The 19,952-nt window shown below is 26.9% G+C and overlaps 1 protein-coding gene across 11 annotated transcripts in view; it reads right to left on the bottom strand.

Annotated features, from left to right (window-relative positions):
• Positions 1–167: 167 nt before the first annotated feature.
• LOC129947229 (protein alan shepard) overlaps positions 168–19,952 on the bottom strand; it is a 638,535-nt gene continuing 618,750 nt past the window's right edge. For 9 of the 11 annotated variants that reach the window (XM_056057713.1, XM_056057714.1, XM_056057715.1 and 6 more), the window contains 4 exons: positions 19,565–19,935; positions 19,311–19,466; positions 15,691–15,863; positions 168–10,644 (listed from right to left, as the gene is read on the bottom strand). In XM_056057713.1, the coding sequence (XP_055913688.1) occupies positions 15,702–15,863; positions 19,311–19,466; positions 19,565–19,935 (689 nt within the window). In that variant the 3' untranslated portion in view covers positions 168–10,644; positions 15,691–15,701. Of the gene's footprint in view, positions 10,645–15,690; positions 15,864–19,103; positions 19,182–19,310; positions 19,467–19,564; positions 19,936–19,952 lie in introns of those variants that run through there. The other 2 variants (XR_008781695.1, XM_056057716.1) reach the window with 2 other exon arrangements.

The raw sequence follows: 19,952 nt of genomic DNA, 5'->3' as shown, positions 1-19,952 counted from the left end.
GTCTGCGTCTTTTATTTTACTTATTTTCAGATATATTTTCCTTGCTAGTCTTTAAGAAATTTAGCTTCAGCTTAACACACCAAACAGTCCTACTGATATATGTTTTTTTATTTTCAACTCAAAAACTTCAATCAATCAATTCAAAAAGCACTACTCAAAATCTACGGTTTTGTTTTAAATTTTATCTTACGTTTTGCTACTTTTTTCAAATATATATATATTTTTATGAATATATATTCACTTCGTGGTAATGTTTTTCTTTAAAAAGAAATGTTTTTTATTTTGTTTGGTTTTATTTTAGTTTAAGAAAATATCCCAACTTGAAAACACAAAAAGTCTTTCTATGTAAGTTTCTCTAAAATCCATGGAAACTTCTACGTCTAAAGTATCTGCATTTTTTGTTTTTGTTTATTCTCCTTGCTAATGTAAAAAACTACATTTTTAGTTTTTATTTTTCTTGGTTTGAATTTTTTAATATATTTATTTTTATTTTTTGTTTTTGTTCACCTACATTAAGAATCTAGCTTATCTATAAGTATAATCTTCTCAAAAAAAATTCTAATAGTTAATTTTCCTAAAAAAAATTTATAGAAAATTATTTGTTTATTTTTAAAAATTTTATTTTGTTGTAGATGCACACATTTTTTTAAATTTTTTAAATGTTTATACGCCTTGAGTTTGACTCTTCCAGATTTTTGTTTTTTTTTTTTTGTTATTAATTTTAATAAGATTATATACAAAAAATCTCACACATTGTTTTTATTTTTATTTTTAATTTATTTGTTTTTGTTTTCATTTATAAAAAAATATAAATATTCTTTTCTGTACGTGCAATTTTTGTCGTATATGAATGTTGTTTTGTTGCTTCTTGCAAAATGTATATAAGTTTGTTTTGTTTTATATTTATTTTCGTATTAAACGTGCGTTTTCTTTTTATTCGTATTTTGTCGCAATAAAATATATAAATATATATTTGTTGTTTTGTTTTTATTTTTTGTTTTATTTTTTTTGGAAGTATTCAGTGTCAATTACATTTATGAAAATACTTTTTTTGTTTTTTTAATGAAAAATTTAAAGAAAATTCAAAATAATAAAATTAAAAATAGTAATGAAAAGTGAAAATAAAATTTAAAAAATGTTTTTCCAATATTGATGATACATGTTTAAATAAATATAAGAAGTTGTTAATGAATTTAGTTATTATTATTAACTTGCTCCGCAAAATATCCTAGTGACTTCGTACAACGATTTTAGGTTTTAAAATCGATTTCAAAAACAGTCTTTGCATAAATCCTTATGCTACAGCTTTTTACAAATCTATCACAGAAGTCATGGTTCAGTTGGGTAGGGATTGAATACATCCTAGACAGAACTTTATGACAAATTAACGACGAGAGTTAACTTATAAAGCCCTCAAAAGATTACTTTTTGTAAATCCCTAAAGAAAATCGGGCTTTTAAAATGCTCCGTAGTTTAAGATTCAAGCAATGAATCGAGATACAAATATACGTTTCCACTATAATCGAGTGAACATGACTCAATTAATAAGCTTACATTATGCGTAGGAAACACAAAGAATTTTCTAACATTTGAAAAATGCACAATGGGCCATAAACTGACTTCTTTACGGACAGACACTTTAACCTCATCAAACTTATCGTAAGGGGAAAAAACGTGGACAAAATTTCTCCTAAACTTTTCCAGTCTAAGAAAATTTGAGAACGTGAATTATACCGAAAATATCACTTAAAATGTGTTTATTTTGATAATTCGGTTTCTAAGGGACCTAAGCTCTCAATTCGTTGTGTCAAATTTGAGCTTAAAAGGAAAAGTTGAAAATTATGGATATTTCAAAACTATTTGCGATAGCTTCCAATAAAAAGAATTCAATATTCCAAGATTTTGGAGAGCGGTATGACTAACAATATCAGTTCAAATCTTATTCCGTAAGGAATTCAATGTTCCAAGACTTTGGAGAGCTTTCCGACTGACAATATCAGTTCAAATTTTATTCCGAACTCAATTTTCTTAAAGTTTATAATTAATTCAAAGGAATTAGATAAGAACTTTCAAAATTCGTTTACATTTGTTTTGATTTAAAAAAATAAATAAATATTAAAAACCCGATGGAAGCATTTAACTAAATGAAATTCGTTAATGAATAAAAAGTGTTAAAACAATAAAATCTTTAAAGCTAAAGTCTTAACAAAATTGTGTTTGAAATGAAAAATATCCTATAAATGTCGCATTCTGATAAAAATAAGCAATTTAAGTTAAACAAAAAGTCCATTCATTACATTTTAAATGATGCCATGGAAATCACCAAAGGCACTGTTTCAAAAATTAAAAAATATATCAATATAAAAAAACAAAGAGAAAAACAAAACAAATTTCATGGTTAAAATATAAATATTTGTTTGTTTTTTAGTTTAACAATTTAATTTATGTATGTTATGTTTTGTTTTTTTTTTTTGGTTTTTGGAATAAATGGAATACAATATTCCTGAGAATTTACACTTTCGAAATTATATTTTCCATTAAGTTTTTGTTTTTTGTTTTTCATGTAACAACAGTTCTTTTTTTTAATTTATTTTAAAGTATTTTATTTTTAAGTAAAATCTGGAAGATGTTTTCAAATGTTTGTTTTTTATTTAAAATTTTTTTAAAAACCGTTCGCACACAGAAAAAAGTTTCTTTTTTTTTGTTTTGTTTTCTGTTTTGTAAACTAAACGAACACATTCTTACACATTTTTGTTTTTGTAAATTGTCCTGGTAAAAGATTCTTTTGTTTTTTATATTTTGAATTTTCTTAATAATAAATATTCTCCTAACATCTAAAAGAGAAGAAAGATAGAGAGAGAGAAAAATATCTCTTTGAGCTAAACTTAAAAACTAAGCGAACTATAACTTATAGCACACTATGTAAATTTTATTTGTTTTTATTTTTCAATCTTAGTCATTCGTCTACGTTTTTTTTAAATGTTTTGTTTTTCTTACATAATTTCCACATTTAGAGAAATTATGGTTCAAGGTTTGTTTTGTTTTTCTTTGAAAATTGTTTAAAAAAAATATATAGTATATATAAATAATAAAAACTTAATGTTTGTTTTGTAGTGAAATAAAGTTTGTTTTTTTCTTTTTTTTAAATTTAAAACAAATATTTTCTTTTCTTAACCTAAAAACTTAGTTACTATATTGAAATCTAATCTCCTTGTTTTTATTTTGTTGTTCTACTTGTTTTACTTAAGTCTACATTTTTTTTTTAAATTTATCTTACGTGCTAAATAGTTAAACTAAAAATTATATGCTTTCACGACATTTAATTAGCAATCATCAATTTGACTAAATAAATATTTAACTTCTTTTAGCTTTTTCTTCATTTTTTTTTTAAATTAATGTAACAAAAATATGAAATTACAGCTTTTGCGTAGATTTGTAAAAATAAATTTTATTTGTTTTTACATTAAGTAAGCTTTTGTTATTAATTTTTTTACTTTTTTGACAATGTTTTGCTTTTTTTTTATTAAATAAAACTTTTTATTTTTAACTACATAATTTTATTTATTTATTTTATTATTTCGCATATGAAAATAAAATTTGTCTTCATTGTCTTATAATTTGTTTTTATTTATTTCTTCCTTTCTTTCTCTGTCGGTATTGTTAAATATTTCATTTTTGTCACAATTTCATTTTTAATGGAAAAATATGAATTCATTCACTGATATAATTTTTTTTTAAAACTTGTTTTATAACTCGTTTGGTTTTTGGTAGTTTAGTTAAATTTTACTGGTCTCTTCCATTTTTATGCGATATTTTCTTTTTTGGAGAATAATACATTTTTGAACATATTATTTACAAAAAATTGTTTTTTTTTTTAAATCTTTTTAACTACTCGTATATTCATTGTATTGTTTTTAAACTGTGGTTTTGTGTTACTATCTGTCTCTCTCTGTGTTTCTGATTGTTTCGGAGTAATTTTTGTTTTGTATTAAATAAGTTAAGTTTTTTTTTATTTTGTAACTTTAGACAAGATGGATCAGATGGGTACCTATACCATTTTTTGGCACATTTGTTTTTAGATTTTATTTTAATTGGAAATATTTATCTATTGCAAAAATAATTTGTGCTGAATTTAAATACTTCAAAGCAAAAAATACTGTTTATTTTTAATTATTTATAGGTTTTTTTTTGTATATGTATTAAATAACTTGGTAAAGTTGAACGCGCAAAAACAATCGTATTCCATGGGTTTCCATTGTTTCCAGTGTTGTAGTAGAAGAACGGATGTCTAAAATAAAACAAAAAATAAATCATAAAATCAAATGTAACAAAATTTAAAAAAAGCTTTTTTTTTAATTTTCTTTTTTATTCAACTTACATTGCCAATTTATTATCTTTTTTTTTGGTTAGTTGCAAAATTATAGGTTTTCAATAATAATGCTGTTTAGGTCCCAGTCCCGTGGAAAATTATATTTTTATAACTTTCTTTAAATTTTTGAAAACTTTGAACACTCAATTTTGTGTTTCTTCAAATTTTCTTTTAGTTTCCTTCGTTGAAGTTCTTAAAGCATTAAAATTATTTCCGTTTCTGTGGGAAGTCTTTAAATGACGCTAACAATGGTTCGTCTACATCACTGCGAGGGTCTTGAAAGGTTTTCTAAAAAACCTTCATCACTGCGAGGGCCTTGAAAGGTTTTCTAAAAAACTTCAAAAAGTCTTTAACTAGAAGGAGTTTTTTGTGGGTAGGTCCTTGTTAAGGGTACATAAAGTCAATTGTATCACACGATTACTTGAATAACAATCGATATTTTTTGGGGAGATTTCTAATTTCCTTAAACTTAATGACTCTTTAAAATGATTGAACAGAGTCTAAATACGAAAATTCGACGTCAAAACACAAACATTTTTTTTGTTGTTGAAATTTTTAGTTATTGACTAATCAGTCGAAATTTTGGTGCCATTTCGTTCGGAAGCTTTTGAGTGAGGCATACAATTATCTACCCAAACTTATTTTTTGGAGTTAAAATTCATCGACCTTATATTATGTTTGTTTCTAGACAAAACAACTTTCTTAACAGTTTTGAAAGGGTCTTAAAACGCTTTCAACAAAGGTAAGTCAATAGACATTTTGAGAGATTTCCAATTTGTTTTAGAGAAATTCTCTCATGAATGTTTAATAAAGCTCTAAAAAGATTGAACAGAGTATAAATACATGAAATATATTTTAGAAACTAATTACACTAGTGGACAAGTTCTTGTTCCTGGCGATAGAACTGCAGTTTTCTGGGTTTGATGGCCTCAATTCAAATCTAGCTTCAAAATTACTCGCTTAAGGTTTTTGATATATTAATTTTTATTGGGGAAAAATTACATATACAAGACTCACCCGTACTCAACGAACTTCAAACGTTAATATCAGAAAAATATGCTTTTTTCTGTCTTCTTAAAGACTTAATTAATGCGATATATAGCAGTTGTTCTAGATTTAGAATGAGATAAAAAGTCCGCTACACCAAATAAAATTTATTACCTTTTTAACTTAGGCCAAGATCTATAAGAATTTCATAAAATGTTCGAAATTGTTAAATTTTAACTTTTTGAAAAAAAAACCTTTAACCATTTGTGCTACCATGGGTTTCAACAAAAAAAGACCAAACTGTTTGAAAGTAAGTTTTGATCTTGTAACGAAGTTTTCGAAATGTATACAAAATATAAATATAATATTGGAAACGGGTATCTTAAAAATGTTTGAAGATAGTTAAAATCGACTTTCAGATTTAAAATCAGAAAACATTTTCAAAACTATGTGAGCATTACATTTAAGTCTTGCTTAAAACTTCATATGATAAGAAATTATGTCAAATACGAAAACGATTTAGAGTGTATTTGGAAGACAAAGATTTGTACCTCAAGGGGTACTGACCCTTATAATGATTAAACAGCGCGAGCAGTAAGCAAAGGAGCTCAGGATTAGAAAGGAGATACAGGTGCACATAAGTTTGAAACGTCTACAAATTGTAGTGAGTGGGAAATATTAAGCCTGTTAAAACATTCCACATTCGTGTAGTGCGGCTCAAGAGTACCTATCTTAAGTATCTCTGTACTTAAAAGTGCGCCCGAAATTGGGTTAAAGGGTAAACTGATGAGCATTCCCAAATTTCGCTTTGTTTATGAAACAAGCATCATACAATTTATTGTTAAGTTTTTGGTTGTTTTTAGCATATTTAAAGTTGCACATTTCAAAAACCTGATGTGATAGACAAATTTTAAGGCGAGATTCAAATTCAGGGCAATTTAATCCTACGAAAAAATTGTTTTGTTTGTTTGACAGAAAAAAACGAAATTTTGTCGACATTTCCCTTCATTGAATTCAATAGGACAGATGGAACTTTACTTCAAAGTTGTAATAATTTCGCACAACTTGCTTTAAGACCATAAGAACATTTGTAAAATATTTCAACAAACTTGAAACACTAAACTCAACAAGAACCACGACATCAAGTTTGTTTTTTTTAAAAAAAGCAAATAATAAATAAAAGTGTACTAAATTTTTCTTTTGTTTTCTTAAAGAAAATCAATTTTTATTGATTCAGAAAAAAATTGTTTTGATTTTTTTAAATTTTTTATGTTTTTTTTTTATTATTATTATTTTTTTAATTCCTATCCACTACAACACTAGAATTTTTTTTAGGATCTTAAAGGACACAGAGAAAAAAGATTTATGAAATTTTCTTTCACATTTCATCATAGTCTTAGAGAAGAGAGAAAAATTAAAAGCACAACAAAAGGCTTTTTAATTTTCTTTCTTAAATATTTCTTCAAAAAATCTTTGCAATTTGTGTATGGTGTGTGTCACTCTACCTATTAAACAATTTTTAATTTTATTTTTTTTTAAATTTATGTTTCTATTTTTTCTTTGAAAAAAAAAAAGAATTTTCAATATTTAACAACTAAATTTTAAGAAAAGAATATAATTTTCTTGTCTCTCTCTGTCATATCATCGTTTTTGTTTTATGTTTCATCCAAAAGCAAGTTGTTTAATTTTGTTTCTTTCAACAAAAAAAAATATTAAATTTGCTTTAAGTTTTTTTCTTTTGTTTCTATATAAATTGATTTTTATAAATTATTTTTTTCTTTGCTGCAAAAAATATGGTTTCATTTTTAAAATTTTTCATCATGTTTTTTGTTTTTCTTTTTGTTTAAATAGCAACAAGCGCAAATGTACAATATTATTGTTTCTCATTTCATTTCAATTTAGTTCTTTTCTGCTTTTTTGTTTTGTAATATTTATATTGTTTTTATAAATTACACAATGAGCTTTCAATATAGTTTTTTTTTATTTTTGTTCACAACATTTAAGCTTTGATTTAAATCAATTTATAATTTTTTTATTTTGTTTTTTTTTTTTTAATTTTTTGTTATCATCATTTTTACTCTTAAAAAATTCTTCAAAAAAATATATTCTCTTCTTCAATCTTCAAGTTTTTTTGTTTTACTTATAATATAAAAAAAATGTGTTTTGTTTCTTCTTTTGACTACAAAGAATAAAACCTTATCTTAGAATCTATAAAAATATAACATAAGTATAATAAAAAAAAGAAAACAATCTTAAATTAAAAAAATATATAAAGAAAACAAATTAATTAAAAAAATAAAACGAAACGAAATCAAATATACTATGTACTACGTTTTTTCATTTTTCTTTTTATTTTTAAACAAAAAACCACTAAGTCTTATAAATTATTTTCACTTTTATTTTATTTTTTAAATTTATTTCTTGAAAGCATTTTTTTATTTTTATTATTTTTTAACATTAAAACTATTTCTTCTTCTCATATCATTCTCATAAAGGTTGTTTCTTGTTTCTTTTTTTACTAAAAACCCTTTATGGAGAAGAAAAATCGTATTTACAGTCTGATTCAATGTTTTATTTTTCATTTAATGTTTTATTAAAACCTATTTCTCGCAATTAAATAGCAAAAAATACATAATAATAATAACTAACAGTACGTCTTAAATTTAAAGGAAATTTAAAGAAAACCATTTTCACTTTGTGTTTTCTGTTTCTGTTTATGTTTCTGTTTTCCGCACACATTCTAAAAATGATAAAAACAAAATAAATTAACTACTTAGAATTACAGAGAAAAATAAAAGACATATAGAAAAATTAGCAACTATTCTAAATTTTTTGTTGTTTACTGTTCTTTTTTTTTCATTTTTCAAATTACTTAAAAGCTATAAAAGAGACTTATAAACTAAGTTTGTTTTTTTGTTTTTCTCATTTTATTTCGCATCTTCATTTCTATCCTATTCCTATGGGTTTTCATTTTTTGAAATCTTTTTCATAGCTTCCCATCATCTTTTTTTGTTTTCAAAATATTACCAACACTACAAATATTTAATTCTAAGCTACTTTTATTTTTTCTCCATCTCAAAACTTCTTTCGTTAGTTTCTTTCTTTTCTTTTATTAGTTAATTTTTCTTTTCTATCAACTACTTTCTTTTCATTTCATTTCACTTTCATTTTTTTAAAATTACTTCATACCTACATCATAGTTTTCTTAAACACTAAAATCAACAACACATTAAAAACAAATTTTTTTAAATTAAACAAAATTAAAAAAACAAACAAAAATATAAAATAAAAAATATAAACAAAAAAGTTTGAGGAACATAAAAGTTAAACAACAAAATTGTTTGCGGTTCTTGAAAAAAAAAAAATAGAATAGAATACTTTTTAGAAAATAGAGGGTTGAACTAAGGTTTTCTTTTTGGTAGGGTAAAACAGGGGTAAAATTAAGGAATGTTGGAATAAGAAAAAAAATTAACTATCATGTGACTAGGGTTTTGTGATTTTTTAGTAATTGTTTTGGAAAAAGACCTTTTTTAGGTATAAACATAAAAATGAAGGGTTAGGTTAGAATTTATAAAGATTTATCAAATAAAACTCATCTCAGGCGGTTTTTTGGATTCTCATTATTTATGAATTTTATGAAATTTAATGTGAAGAAAAAAGTTTCACGTTCACAGCCCTGAGTGTTTGGGGATGATACATTTTAGACAAAAATGTCATATCTACGGCTTACAATGAGATTCTTTTGAATTTTTTAAAATTTAAATTATGTGATGTAATAGTATTTTTTGGAGCTTTACTCCATCACAAAAATTGTGGAACCTATTCTATACCATTATTCAACCCAACCCCTATAAATAAGTTATTTTGCATTTTGATAGGTTCTAGAATTTACTAATTGTAAGCATTTTTTGTGAAAAATAGAAGAATAGAATTAAGGGACAACAAATAAATATTTTTTTTTTTAAATTAATGTCTCAAAAGAGTTTGAAAAATTAAAAATAATATTTAAAAAAACACCTTCCTCGAGCATGTACATTTTTAATCAACTAACACTAAGTCTGCATTCTACATTCTATCTTCAATTTTCAAGTCTTTCCTACTACGAACTACTTTCTACATTCTTGTATTTTATTTTTCTGTTTCTGTTTTTCATTTTTATATCCCCTAAACTTTTCCTCAAAACCATTTATTTTTGTTTCAATTCTTAAATAAAAATTTATCCTAGGATATTCTTTTGAATTTAAAAAAAGAAATCAAATGTTAATTTTTTAACAAAACTTAAAAACAAATTCTTTCTTTTTATTTTTATTTAAACTAAATTCCTCATAACTTTCATTTTTTTTTAATTTCAATTTTCTTCAAAAATTCTTTTATGAATTCGAAGAAAAGAAAACATAAACGATTTCTTCTTTTTAGCATTTTTTAATGTTTAAAAAAATATATTTACTTCATTTTTCCATTTTTGATCTCTTTTAATTTTTGTTTTTTTCTTTTTGGAATTAAATTTGTAAAGGCAGCGAAATAAGAAATAAATTTAATGTTTTCTTCTTCGTTTTGAAAATATTTTACTCGCACTCAACTGCAACAAATTTTTGTTTCTTTTGGTAAAATTATGAAAATTTTAATACAATTTTTTTTGTAATAGTTTTGGTAACAAAGATATTTTCGTTTACACAAATGTTTTACTTTATTTTAAAGTAAAAAATAAATTCTTATACAACAAAACAAAAAATAAAAATTAAATAAATTTAGAAAAAAAAATATTTTCTTTTTTTTTTAACATAACAAGTTTTTTTTGTTAATAAATAACAATAAATAGATTTTTGTTGTCTTCGTTCGATTAATCTTATTTTGTTTTTCTTCTTTTTCATCTTTAAGTTGTGGTTTTTTTTCCTTGTTGAAAAAAAGTCTTCTTGTCTTCTTCTTATTTTTTTAAATTTTATATCAAATTAATGTGCATTCATAAAACAAACATTTATCATTTTCATAATTATTTTCATAATTACGTTTGCTTTGATTTCCATTTCTTTAACTAATATTTTTTTTGTTGCCTTTCTTCTTTCGGTTTTTATTTTGTTTTTATATATTTTTGAAATAGTTTTTAGTGTGTGTTTTGGTTGAGTCTTTCATTTGTTTTGTTTTTTGTTTTTAATCTTCATATAAATTATTTTTCAATGGAAAAAATCGCTTTTATTATGTTGTTTTGTTGTTGTTGTTTTATTTTTAAGAAGTCCGTTTACACAATCACCTTTATTGGATGTAGTTTATGAGGTATTTGGTGATTAGATCTGAAAAATAGAAAACAACAAATTATCAAACTTTGTATGAATTTTTTTAGAGGAATTGTGAGCTTTTTAGTGAGATGCACTCTATTACTTTGTTTTTTACTTTAAATTTGTTTAAAATAACGAATTAAATCAAGGGTTTGAGCAAAGTAATTCGATCTTATACAATGCGCACCTCCTTAAAATAATACTTTTAAGTTATTGAAAAATAAGAATGTATAAAATGACCTTAAAAAAAAGAGACCACTGGATCCAATAGAAATGAAATTCTTACAGTGCATAAACCATGGTATGCACAGATTGGTAAAATAATTTATAGAAGCCAATACACCATTCAGGGCATCGTGATTCGTTTTAAAGGTGTGTCTTGCTTTGAAAATTTCAAGCATACAGTTCGTCCTTGGATCTAAGATGATTTTGAATTTAATAAGATTTTCAAAAGAACTCCAAAAATTACATCAACGTAATTTGCTGCTGAAATGGACAAAAGTTTAGGAAAAAAGTTAATCCTTTGACTGTAAGAAGATTGCTTCATGAGACCGGTAACAAAAATCGAGTTACAAGACGCGAGCTTATGGTTTCGAATACAAAGGCGAATTGAAGACTTTTTTGAAGGTAGATTCTTTGTTTTTGGGACTGATGACCAAACAAGCTCTTAGAGAAAGTTTAACAAGAACTACAAGAAATAAAATTGGCACCTACAGATCAAAGCTATGGTAAGAGGCTACATGACTAGTTTGGATGCGCAAGTTTTTATCGACGGATTTATGAACAGATAAATTTATATTGACATTTTTAAAGAAACTTCGCAAAAAGCTTAATCTTTCACGATCTTTCAAATTCTAGTACAAAAATGATTTCAAAAATACAGCTCAAAATGTATGAATATGGTCAGCACAACATTCCACAACCACGTCCACACCCATCACAATTTTCGGGCCTAATTACAGACTTGTGAAAAAACCTGCGATTATCAATAAATCAGAACTTAAACCAGTGTTAACAAAATAATGGCTCAATATTAGATCCGAAGTCACAAACAAAAATTGGATATAATTTCAATATTTTTTTAAAAATCTGTTACTATTTTTTTTAACTTCAATCCATCAAAACATTGTTTTTAAAATATATTTGTTAATAAATACATCAAACCTGCCACTGAAAAAAGAATTAAGAAGAATTGATTAAGTGTGGCACTGTAGGTGTAATGGGGATACAAAATATAAAAATAATTAATTTCAAAAGTCCTTTTCGTATTTAATAGGTTATTTTTAAAAAATACGACAGTTTTCGAAATTTTGGTATTCAAACGGTTAAACAAGGTGAAAGCTAAAAGAACAATATAAATAAATTATGTTTTTGGAAGCTTCTGAAAGGAACTTTGTGATTAGTTTCTTTCTTCAAAACTTCAATTTTTGAAGTGTCAAAAAGTATATTCATATGCTAGGTTTAAATTTTCAGCATTCCGATAGATTTTAAAAAGATTTTTAGGCCAGATAAATAGGACATTTTATAGATTTATTTCCCATTTGGGATTTTCGAAAAAATACATTTTTTTTAATTTTTAGTGAACTTTTATGATCTGAAAAATGTTGTCCTAAAAGAAAAACTTTAAGTACTAAGTTTTCGAATTTTGGTATAACTACTACTTTAAAATCACTTTTCTCAATATTGCGTTTTTAAAGTTGGACGGACTAATAACTCGGACAATTTTTAACTGATTAATTTGAAATTTAAGACTTGCATAGGGAAATACACTTTTTTTTGCTTAAAATCTTTAAATACCTTTTATGTCCTTAAAAAAAACTATTTTTTTTTTTTCAAAAAGCCTTGGAATGTTTTATTTATTCAATTAATATTTTATGAATACAATTTTTCAATATAATAAGAAATAGTTTTGGTATACAGTTCTTTAGACTTTAAAAATAAAGGTTTTTCATTTGATTCAAAAGAAATCATTTTTTAAAATCCAAAAACAACATAAGACATTTTAAAACAAAGGTTCAAGGAGGGGAGCCTTTCTGGAGCAGTATACAAATAATTTTTGTATATTGAAAGATTCCGCGTTAAGAAAACAAATTTAAGAGATCATTTCATAAAAATCTATCGGGACGTTTTTGAGAAAACTCGAATTTTCGGTTCTTGACAAAAAAATTGCTACGGATTATTGTTACTCTTGGTCTTAGATTAGGTTAAAGTGGCTGCCCATGATGGAATCGGACACACTTAGGCCAGTTTAATGGCCCATTGTGATATCACATCCATCTTGAGGCTTCCTCCTAAGCTCAATGGAACCAGTTTGAGTCGTAGATCGTTAAAGAAGAATTCTAAAAGGTAATTTTTGCATTTTTGAGCTAGAGCAGGGCATGTACAATGAAGGTTAAAAGCTGTTTCCTCCTATTCCTCGTCCATACAGCTTCTGCATAGAATACGCATAACTGCGTGGAGTACTTTCTTGGTCTTAAAAAAAAGTGTGTAAATGTCTAACGCGAATCTCACTAAAACCAGAATTTCTAAGTTTCAACGCATTTCACTTAATGGTTTAGGCTGCAGGGGCAAGGACAGACGGACAGAATCTCTAGATCTACTTTTTTCGACTTCTCTCAGCCAGCTCTCACTTTTGATATTTGAAAAGTAAAAACCACGACATGGCTAAAAATTTTAACACATTTAAAATTTTTTTTAATACACTAAAAAGTGGAGAAATGCCGTTCCTTAAATTTTAGCACTTTTGTATATAGGCATAAAATAATGGAACCGGTGAACAATTTAAGCTTTTAGGACAGATTACAGATTTAAAGAGTCATTTTAAAGCTACTGAGAATATTGATTCTGTAGCCACCCGTAGTGTTAACGAAAACCTAGGTTTCTTTGATCTCATAACCCATACACCAGCAAAGTCGTATCTTCGCTGATTGGGTCTTTTAAATGCTTGAAACTTATCGCCAAAAAGTCATCTGCAGTAATAAGGCCTATTTTCACATTGAAGGCTTCGTTGTGAAGTAGAATTATATATAGCATTGTCTGGTTCACGAAGAATCCAGAAATGATTTTTGATAAGCTTCCCTACTTTACGTGTCACTGTTTGGTGCTATTTTTGTGCTGGTGGTATATCTTTTGACCTACATTTTTTGAAAATGAGTCTGGTACGCATTTTTTGGTGATTGGATTTCATTTTAGCTCGGAACTAGAATCATAAGTTTCTTTTGGCCGGAATTGAAAGAAATTGACGTGGCCAAAAACGCTAATGATAAGCAAAAATAAAGAATAAGTTTCCTGGCCGTGTTGCTTCTCGGTCACAATAGCCATCTAAATTTTTGATTTAACGCCCTAAAATTTCTTCTTTGAGCAAAAGTGAAAGATAAAATCACTGACAATGCTCAACTGTTGATGGAATACATTTAGTTGTCGAAGCTATACAGCTGCAAACGACTAAATTGATCATGAAAAATTTAATGAAAAGAATATGGTGCTGAAACCGCTGCTTTGTCCACTACTTGGCTGATATCATCTTCTACATTGCTTAAGCCATATTTCCCTCTTTATAATGAAATACAAATCTATTAATTTTTCTAAAAAAATACTCGCTTCTTCTTAATTAAGAATTCGTATTTTTTCGGTAAAAGTGCAAAGAAGAATTTTGTAAACATTCTTGTTGAGAAAAAGAGAACTGTAAAAATAATCATCTTATTAACAAGTAACCTTTTGATAGGGAGAAATTGGGCTTAAATGTGTCAAACTTAGCAGGTCACTGAATTAATCTGTAAACAACATAAAGCAGCTAAACTTAAACTGTGTAATAATCCAGTTAAAACTTTAAGTTAAGTCCATTTCGAAAAACAAACATTCGACCTAAAAAAATATATTTTTAATGAAAACAGACATTTCAAAGCGTCATAACATAAATCTCCATTAAAAAAATAAATCTCAATTTTATGTTTTCGTACATAGTTCTCGAGTTAACTAAAACACAACAAACATTCCAGATTTCTTCTTGCTTTCCCATTCAATTTCCCATAACATCAAAAGCATTCATCTTTTCATACTCTCATAAATTTTACCAAGAATCAAAATACTACATTATCCTAAAACATTATTCGCACAGTCTCGAAGTTTATGGGGGTATATAGAAACAGAAATAGATGTAGAATGTTGTATGCTTTTGATATGATCAAACATTGCTACCATTTTCATAATCATAATAATAATAGCACATAAACTAACCAAGCCTTTAACATTTGCGAAAGCATTAATAACTCTTGCGTCCAGGAAAACCACCCTTCCCGTCCCGCCCTTGCGATTCCTTATTTTCCGTTGCCAAATGTTTCCATAAGAATGTGCAAATGCCATAACTTAACAGAATTTCCATTCAAATGCCATTTGCTATTCTATATGAGATTTTCACTTTGCTTTTTCGTTTTTGTTTTTCTATTCTAAGTTACGTCTGTTCACATTATTCATCAATTCCCGCCCAAGAATAAAATAGAAGAAATAAATTTTCACTGAATTTAAATTTAAAAAAAATTCCTTTACACACACTTTTTTTCATTCATTTGAAAAAATTCAAAGATTGAAATTTGAATTCCATTGCGGGTAGAAGAATAAGAAGAAATCCAACTCCAGAGCTGCTAAAAACATTGAACTTTGCCATCAGTCACATGCCGGAAAGATATAGAAGAGACAAAAAAGGACGATGAAGATTCCTCCTCACCAATCCGATAGAAATGAGAATAGAATTCTTTTCCAATATAACGTCCTTTTTCGTCCTTCTTTTTGTATGTTGCAACAAGAAGTCAAGGAAATGAAAAGGATTCAGGGTTTTTGAAAACAGACAAAACAAGAAAAAAGCGAAAATGTCCATATGCAGGAGTTGTGATGCGAGTTAGGCGAATCGAGGACCCATCTATAGCATCACCTTGAGCTTACAATAATAAAAACAATATTCTAGGATGGTATCCTTTTTTTTGTAGTTGAAAAGTAAGATTGCAATATTTCTTCTCTTTTTTTAAAGTTTATTTTTATTTTGGTTTTGGAAAAACAAAAACTTACCTCTCGATGACCTATTTCGGTCCAGCTTGATGCGCATATTGTGTATATGCCTCGTCGGGGGATGCAGCCGTGCTAGCTTGTTCCGAATCAGCCATTGGCATTGTTGGAATTATCGTTGGTGGTGGATAGTAAGGATACGATGGACTAATATACTGTAATGATGGAGAGAAATTCTATAAACAAAATCACACACGTAGCAGTGGTACAGCACGCAAGCACCAATTTTTAAGGAGCCGGGAGTGTATTTTATGTGGATTTAAACAAAGAGTTTTTTTTTTTTTGGTTTGGGAAGAGAGAAAAAGAGAAGAGAAAAAAATGTTAATCTTAGTATTATTATAAACAAATTACAAGATGATAAATATTAACATTATACATTATACATTTTAAAATTACAGAAATAAGAAGATCAAAAAGACTATTCATCTAAAATCGTAAAAACAATTTAGTCGAATTCATAAATGAAAAAGTTTACCAAACTTTAATTTGGAGCTCAAAAATTAAAACGAAATTAAGAAAAAATCTACAAAAAAAGATCAATACTAAAAATTATTAAAAACATGTTTGGTTTCAATTAAGTAAAATATATGTGAATTGTATTTTCGGTTCATTAATGAATTTGTTAATTAATGAGAATTTACAATTACTCGTTAAGCTTATTAAAATCTTGTTTTTTACATTTAGCAAATTATTCTAAGAAAACATTTTATAAACACTGAATAAATAAAATACAAAATACATTACAAGGCTTTGAAATTAGTACAAGTATTAATTTAAGACACCTGATGGCAGGTAATTGTACGAAGTGGCTCTTTTTGAAGCGACTAATCTTTTAACAGCAGTTTTTGTCTTCATTTTTGAAATTAAAAACTCAATTTCTAGTGAGGAAAATAACGCTCTTATAGTGAATAGTAAGTAAAATTTCTCGATTAAGGGGAACGTTTCCTTAAATCAGGCATTCCAAGACTAATATTTTTAGGCTAATTTTAAAAGGCAAATGAATTGCTATGCATAATGAAATTAAATTTATAAAACCAAGACTCCCAGTTTTATGTTCACTCTCAAAGACAAACGTTTGGAAACGGACATTCGAATTTTGAAGTTGAGTTTTTCTAAAAACAACATTTTTGAATTTCCAAACGTGCTCTCGAACGTTCAAAGTAGTTAAAACTAATTTTTTTTTTAAAATTCAATGCTTCACTGGTTAGGCAAAAAGTCAAATTTTATGTAAAATTGTATTGGTTTAAATCGAATGCATAAGTTAAAAATTTGGAATTTAATAGAAAAAATAAAGAAGTGGACTTCCATTGAAATAAGGTTGCGGTCAGAATCCCGAAAATCGAAATCCAGAAAACCTAAAATCTATAAAACATAAGAACTTTAAACCATGATAACACAAAAAACCAAAATCCAGAAATACTAAAAACCCCCTAAGAATTTTATGAAATACGAAACTTGGCAAATTTTTGTGATCTTGGATTTTTGGGATCGGGCTTCATACCGTCTCTGCTTTCGAAATATAACGGTATATTTTAATATTTTGAACTTTATTTGAAGCACATGAAAACAATTTTTGGAAAATATTTTTCAAAATTTGTTTACAAAAATATTTATCTTTTACAAATATTCAAATGTAATACATTTTTTGACTAAAGATTTTGTAATTGCCAATCTAATCTTTTTTGTTCGAAGTGTTTTGGTAGTCTAGTTCGAATTTGGCATTAAAATCACACTGGGTTGGATTGAGATTTTGAGGTTTTTATTCAATATTAAATTTTTAAATATTTTCTGTATCTGGTTAATTTTTCAATTGTACATAACATAATTAACCTTAAGGAAATAATGAACCATTTATGTCAACGCTTTTTATCAGAAAAATACAAAATGGGCACAAGGCTTTTAATTCAAACCGGCTTTTATTTAAATTGGAGAAGGTATCTACAAAAAGTCTCTGATATATATGGCCCTAGGGCTAAAACATTGTCAAGGCAAGAAGAGTACGTCTTAGGATGCTTCGAGAGAAAAATTTTGATAGAGTTGAGAAGCAGCTACAACGATGAAGTATAAGGTTATCAATAATACATAAAAGTATAACAACTTAGATGCATGAGTCATGCAGAGCGAATGGATATCAAAGCAACGCTCCAGTCCAGCCTGGTAAGACTTTGAATCCAATACAGACCGAAGAGGCAGTATTAGAAGACCACGACTCAAGTTGAAGAGAACCTCAAAACACTTAGAGTGCGAAACTAGAGACAGCTACTAAGAAACCAAACTGGTTTCAGACGCATGTTCGTTGAGGCCCAGGTCTGTCCCGGACTGTAGCGCTTCCTTAGGTAAGTAAGTAGATATCTAAAATCGAAGTTCGCATTCGAAAATTTAACTTATTTTTGATTTATTTTTGAAAACTATTAGAGCATAACATTCATTGTTTATAACATTTTGTATAGGTACAAAAAAGTTCTAGAAATCGAGTGAATTCGAATTTGAAAAAGGAGTAAATTTGTTTTCAAATTTCAATAATTCGTAAGACGTTCAAAAATTAATGAAGTCAAACCAGCATTGGGAGTTTTTATCACTTTTTAAAGAATGATAATCGAGTTTAATGTGTCCACTGAAAGTAAAATGCAAGTAGCTAGCTGATAGAGTGGAACGAAGACTCCTAATCTGTTTTGTAGAAAAGAACTTTCACACAATAAACTAATCGAAATACCAAAATACTAGAATAATTTAATTTGTTTTTGTTGAGAACTATAATGCATTTTTTTATCTTAGCCTTAAAAACACCGTTTTTTTAACATTTTTATAGATGATTATTGCAAAATCCTTTTATTATGGAAAAGTTCTTTGTCATTAAATACAAAGGTCTTAATTCAAAAAATTGCATTTTAGGATTTTGATTTGGTGTAATGGCCTTTTTGTCTCTTTCGCTAATACTAATCACTTGAGTCTGAAACAACTGCTCAATATTGTATTTATATAGACATAAGACATAAAAATTCATATTTTTAAGTTCATCGACTCTGTATGACTAATTTCTAACTTAAGTCCTTTTTGCCTATCGTCAAATAATTGTAAAACGATATTCGAATTCGATATTCGAAAACTAAATCCTTTGAAAAAATATTTGTTTACTAATTCTGCCAATCTAATTCTAATAATAATCAAACTAAAGTTTAGAAACTTAGGTTCAATATGCTTAAATGATCATAAAATATTTTCTTTGAGAAAAGTTTATTGACCCAATTTGAGAAAGACTTTTCTTATATAAGCTTAAGAAAAAACGCTTTGAACTACATACTAACATTTCTGTTTAAAAAAAATGAATCTATCTTAGAAAATATTAAAGCCTTGTCAAAATTTAAAATTATACATAAGTTAAATTTAGTTTTATAAAAACAAAAAAAGATTTTCTACATAAATATGTGAGATTATGAGAAGAACAGTGACTTAACTGATTGTTTAATGTATCCATACAAATCTGTAGTCTGTCCCTTTTTTAAACATGTTATGCAATAAAAATATAAGTGATTGTAAAAATCAGTTAAGTCCACTTTATGGTCTCACATTTTATCTCAAATGTCTATAAATACTTATTTAAATATAAATAAAAATTAACTAACCGAATTGCCAATTTGTAATGTGGCCAATTGTGGCATCATTGTTCCATATGGCACTGTATCACCGCTAACCATCATTGAAATGCCACGTGGTTGAACCTGGTTAACACCATCTGTCTTATATGGAGTAACACCCAATTGTGGTGCCATTTGCATGTACTAAAAGTTTAGACAAAATTAAGAACAACATTAATTTAAATTAATCAAAAAGGTTAATATAAGAATTTCAAGATAAAAACAAAAATTTCAACTCATACCTGATCCTCTACCTGAGTAATCGGTTGTGTCATCATATAACTTGGAATCCATTGTGAACCAGCCATTGGATAAGCACCAACTTGTGGTGCACCAAAACGTGTATATGGCACCCCAATTGGAGTACCAACATTAACGCTAACACCATTTTGTTGCATTGTTGGATCATATGCAACTGGTATGCCCTCAGCAGCAACATCACGCCACGTCCTGGCATTTTGATCGGGACTCTTGAAGGGATTCTTCTTTTTGGGTCCACCATCGGCGAATTTAACGAGTAGTGGATCTTTGGCACCCGGTATTTGATTTCCGTTGAACATTTGAATAATTTGTTCACATTTTTCACGACTTTCCATACGTGCAAAGCCAACGCCTTAAAATAGAAAAAAA

The sequence above is a fragment of the Eupeodes corollae genome, chromosome 2 (assembly GCF_945859685.1).
Source record: "Eupeodes corollae chromosome 2, idEupCoro1.1, whole genome shotgun sequence".
In the NCBI taxonomy this organism is placed as follows: domain Eukaryota; kingdom Metazoa; phylum Arthropoda; class Insecta; order Diptera; family Syrphidae; genus Eupeodes; species Eupeodes corollae.
The sequence above is the reverse complement of the archived record's forward strand: the minus strand, read 5'-3'. Positions and strand labels throughout refer to the sequence as shown.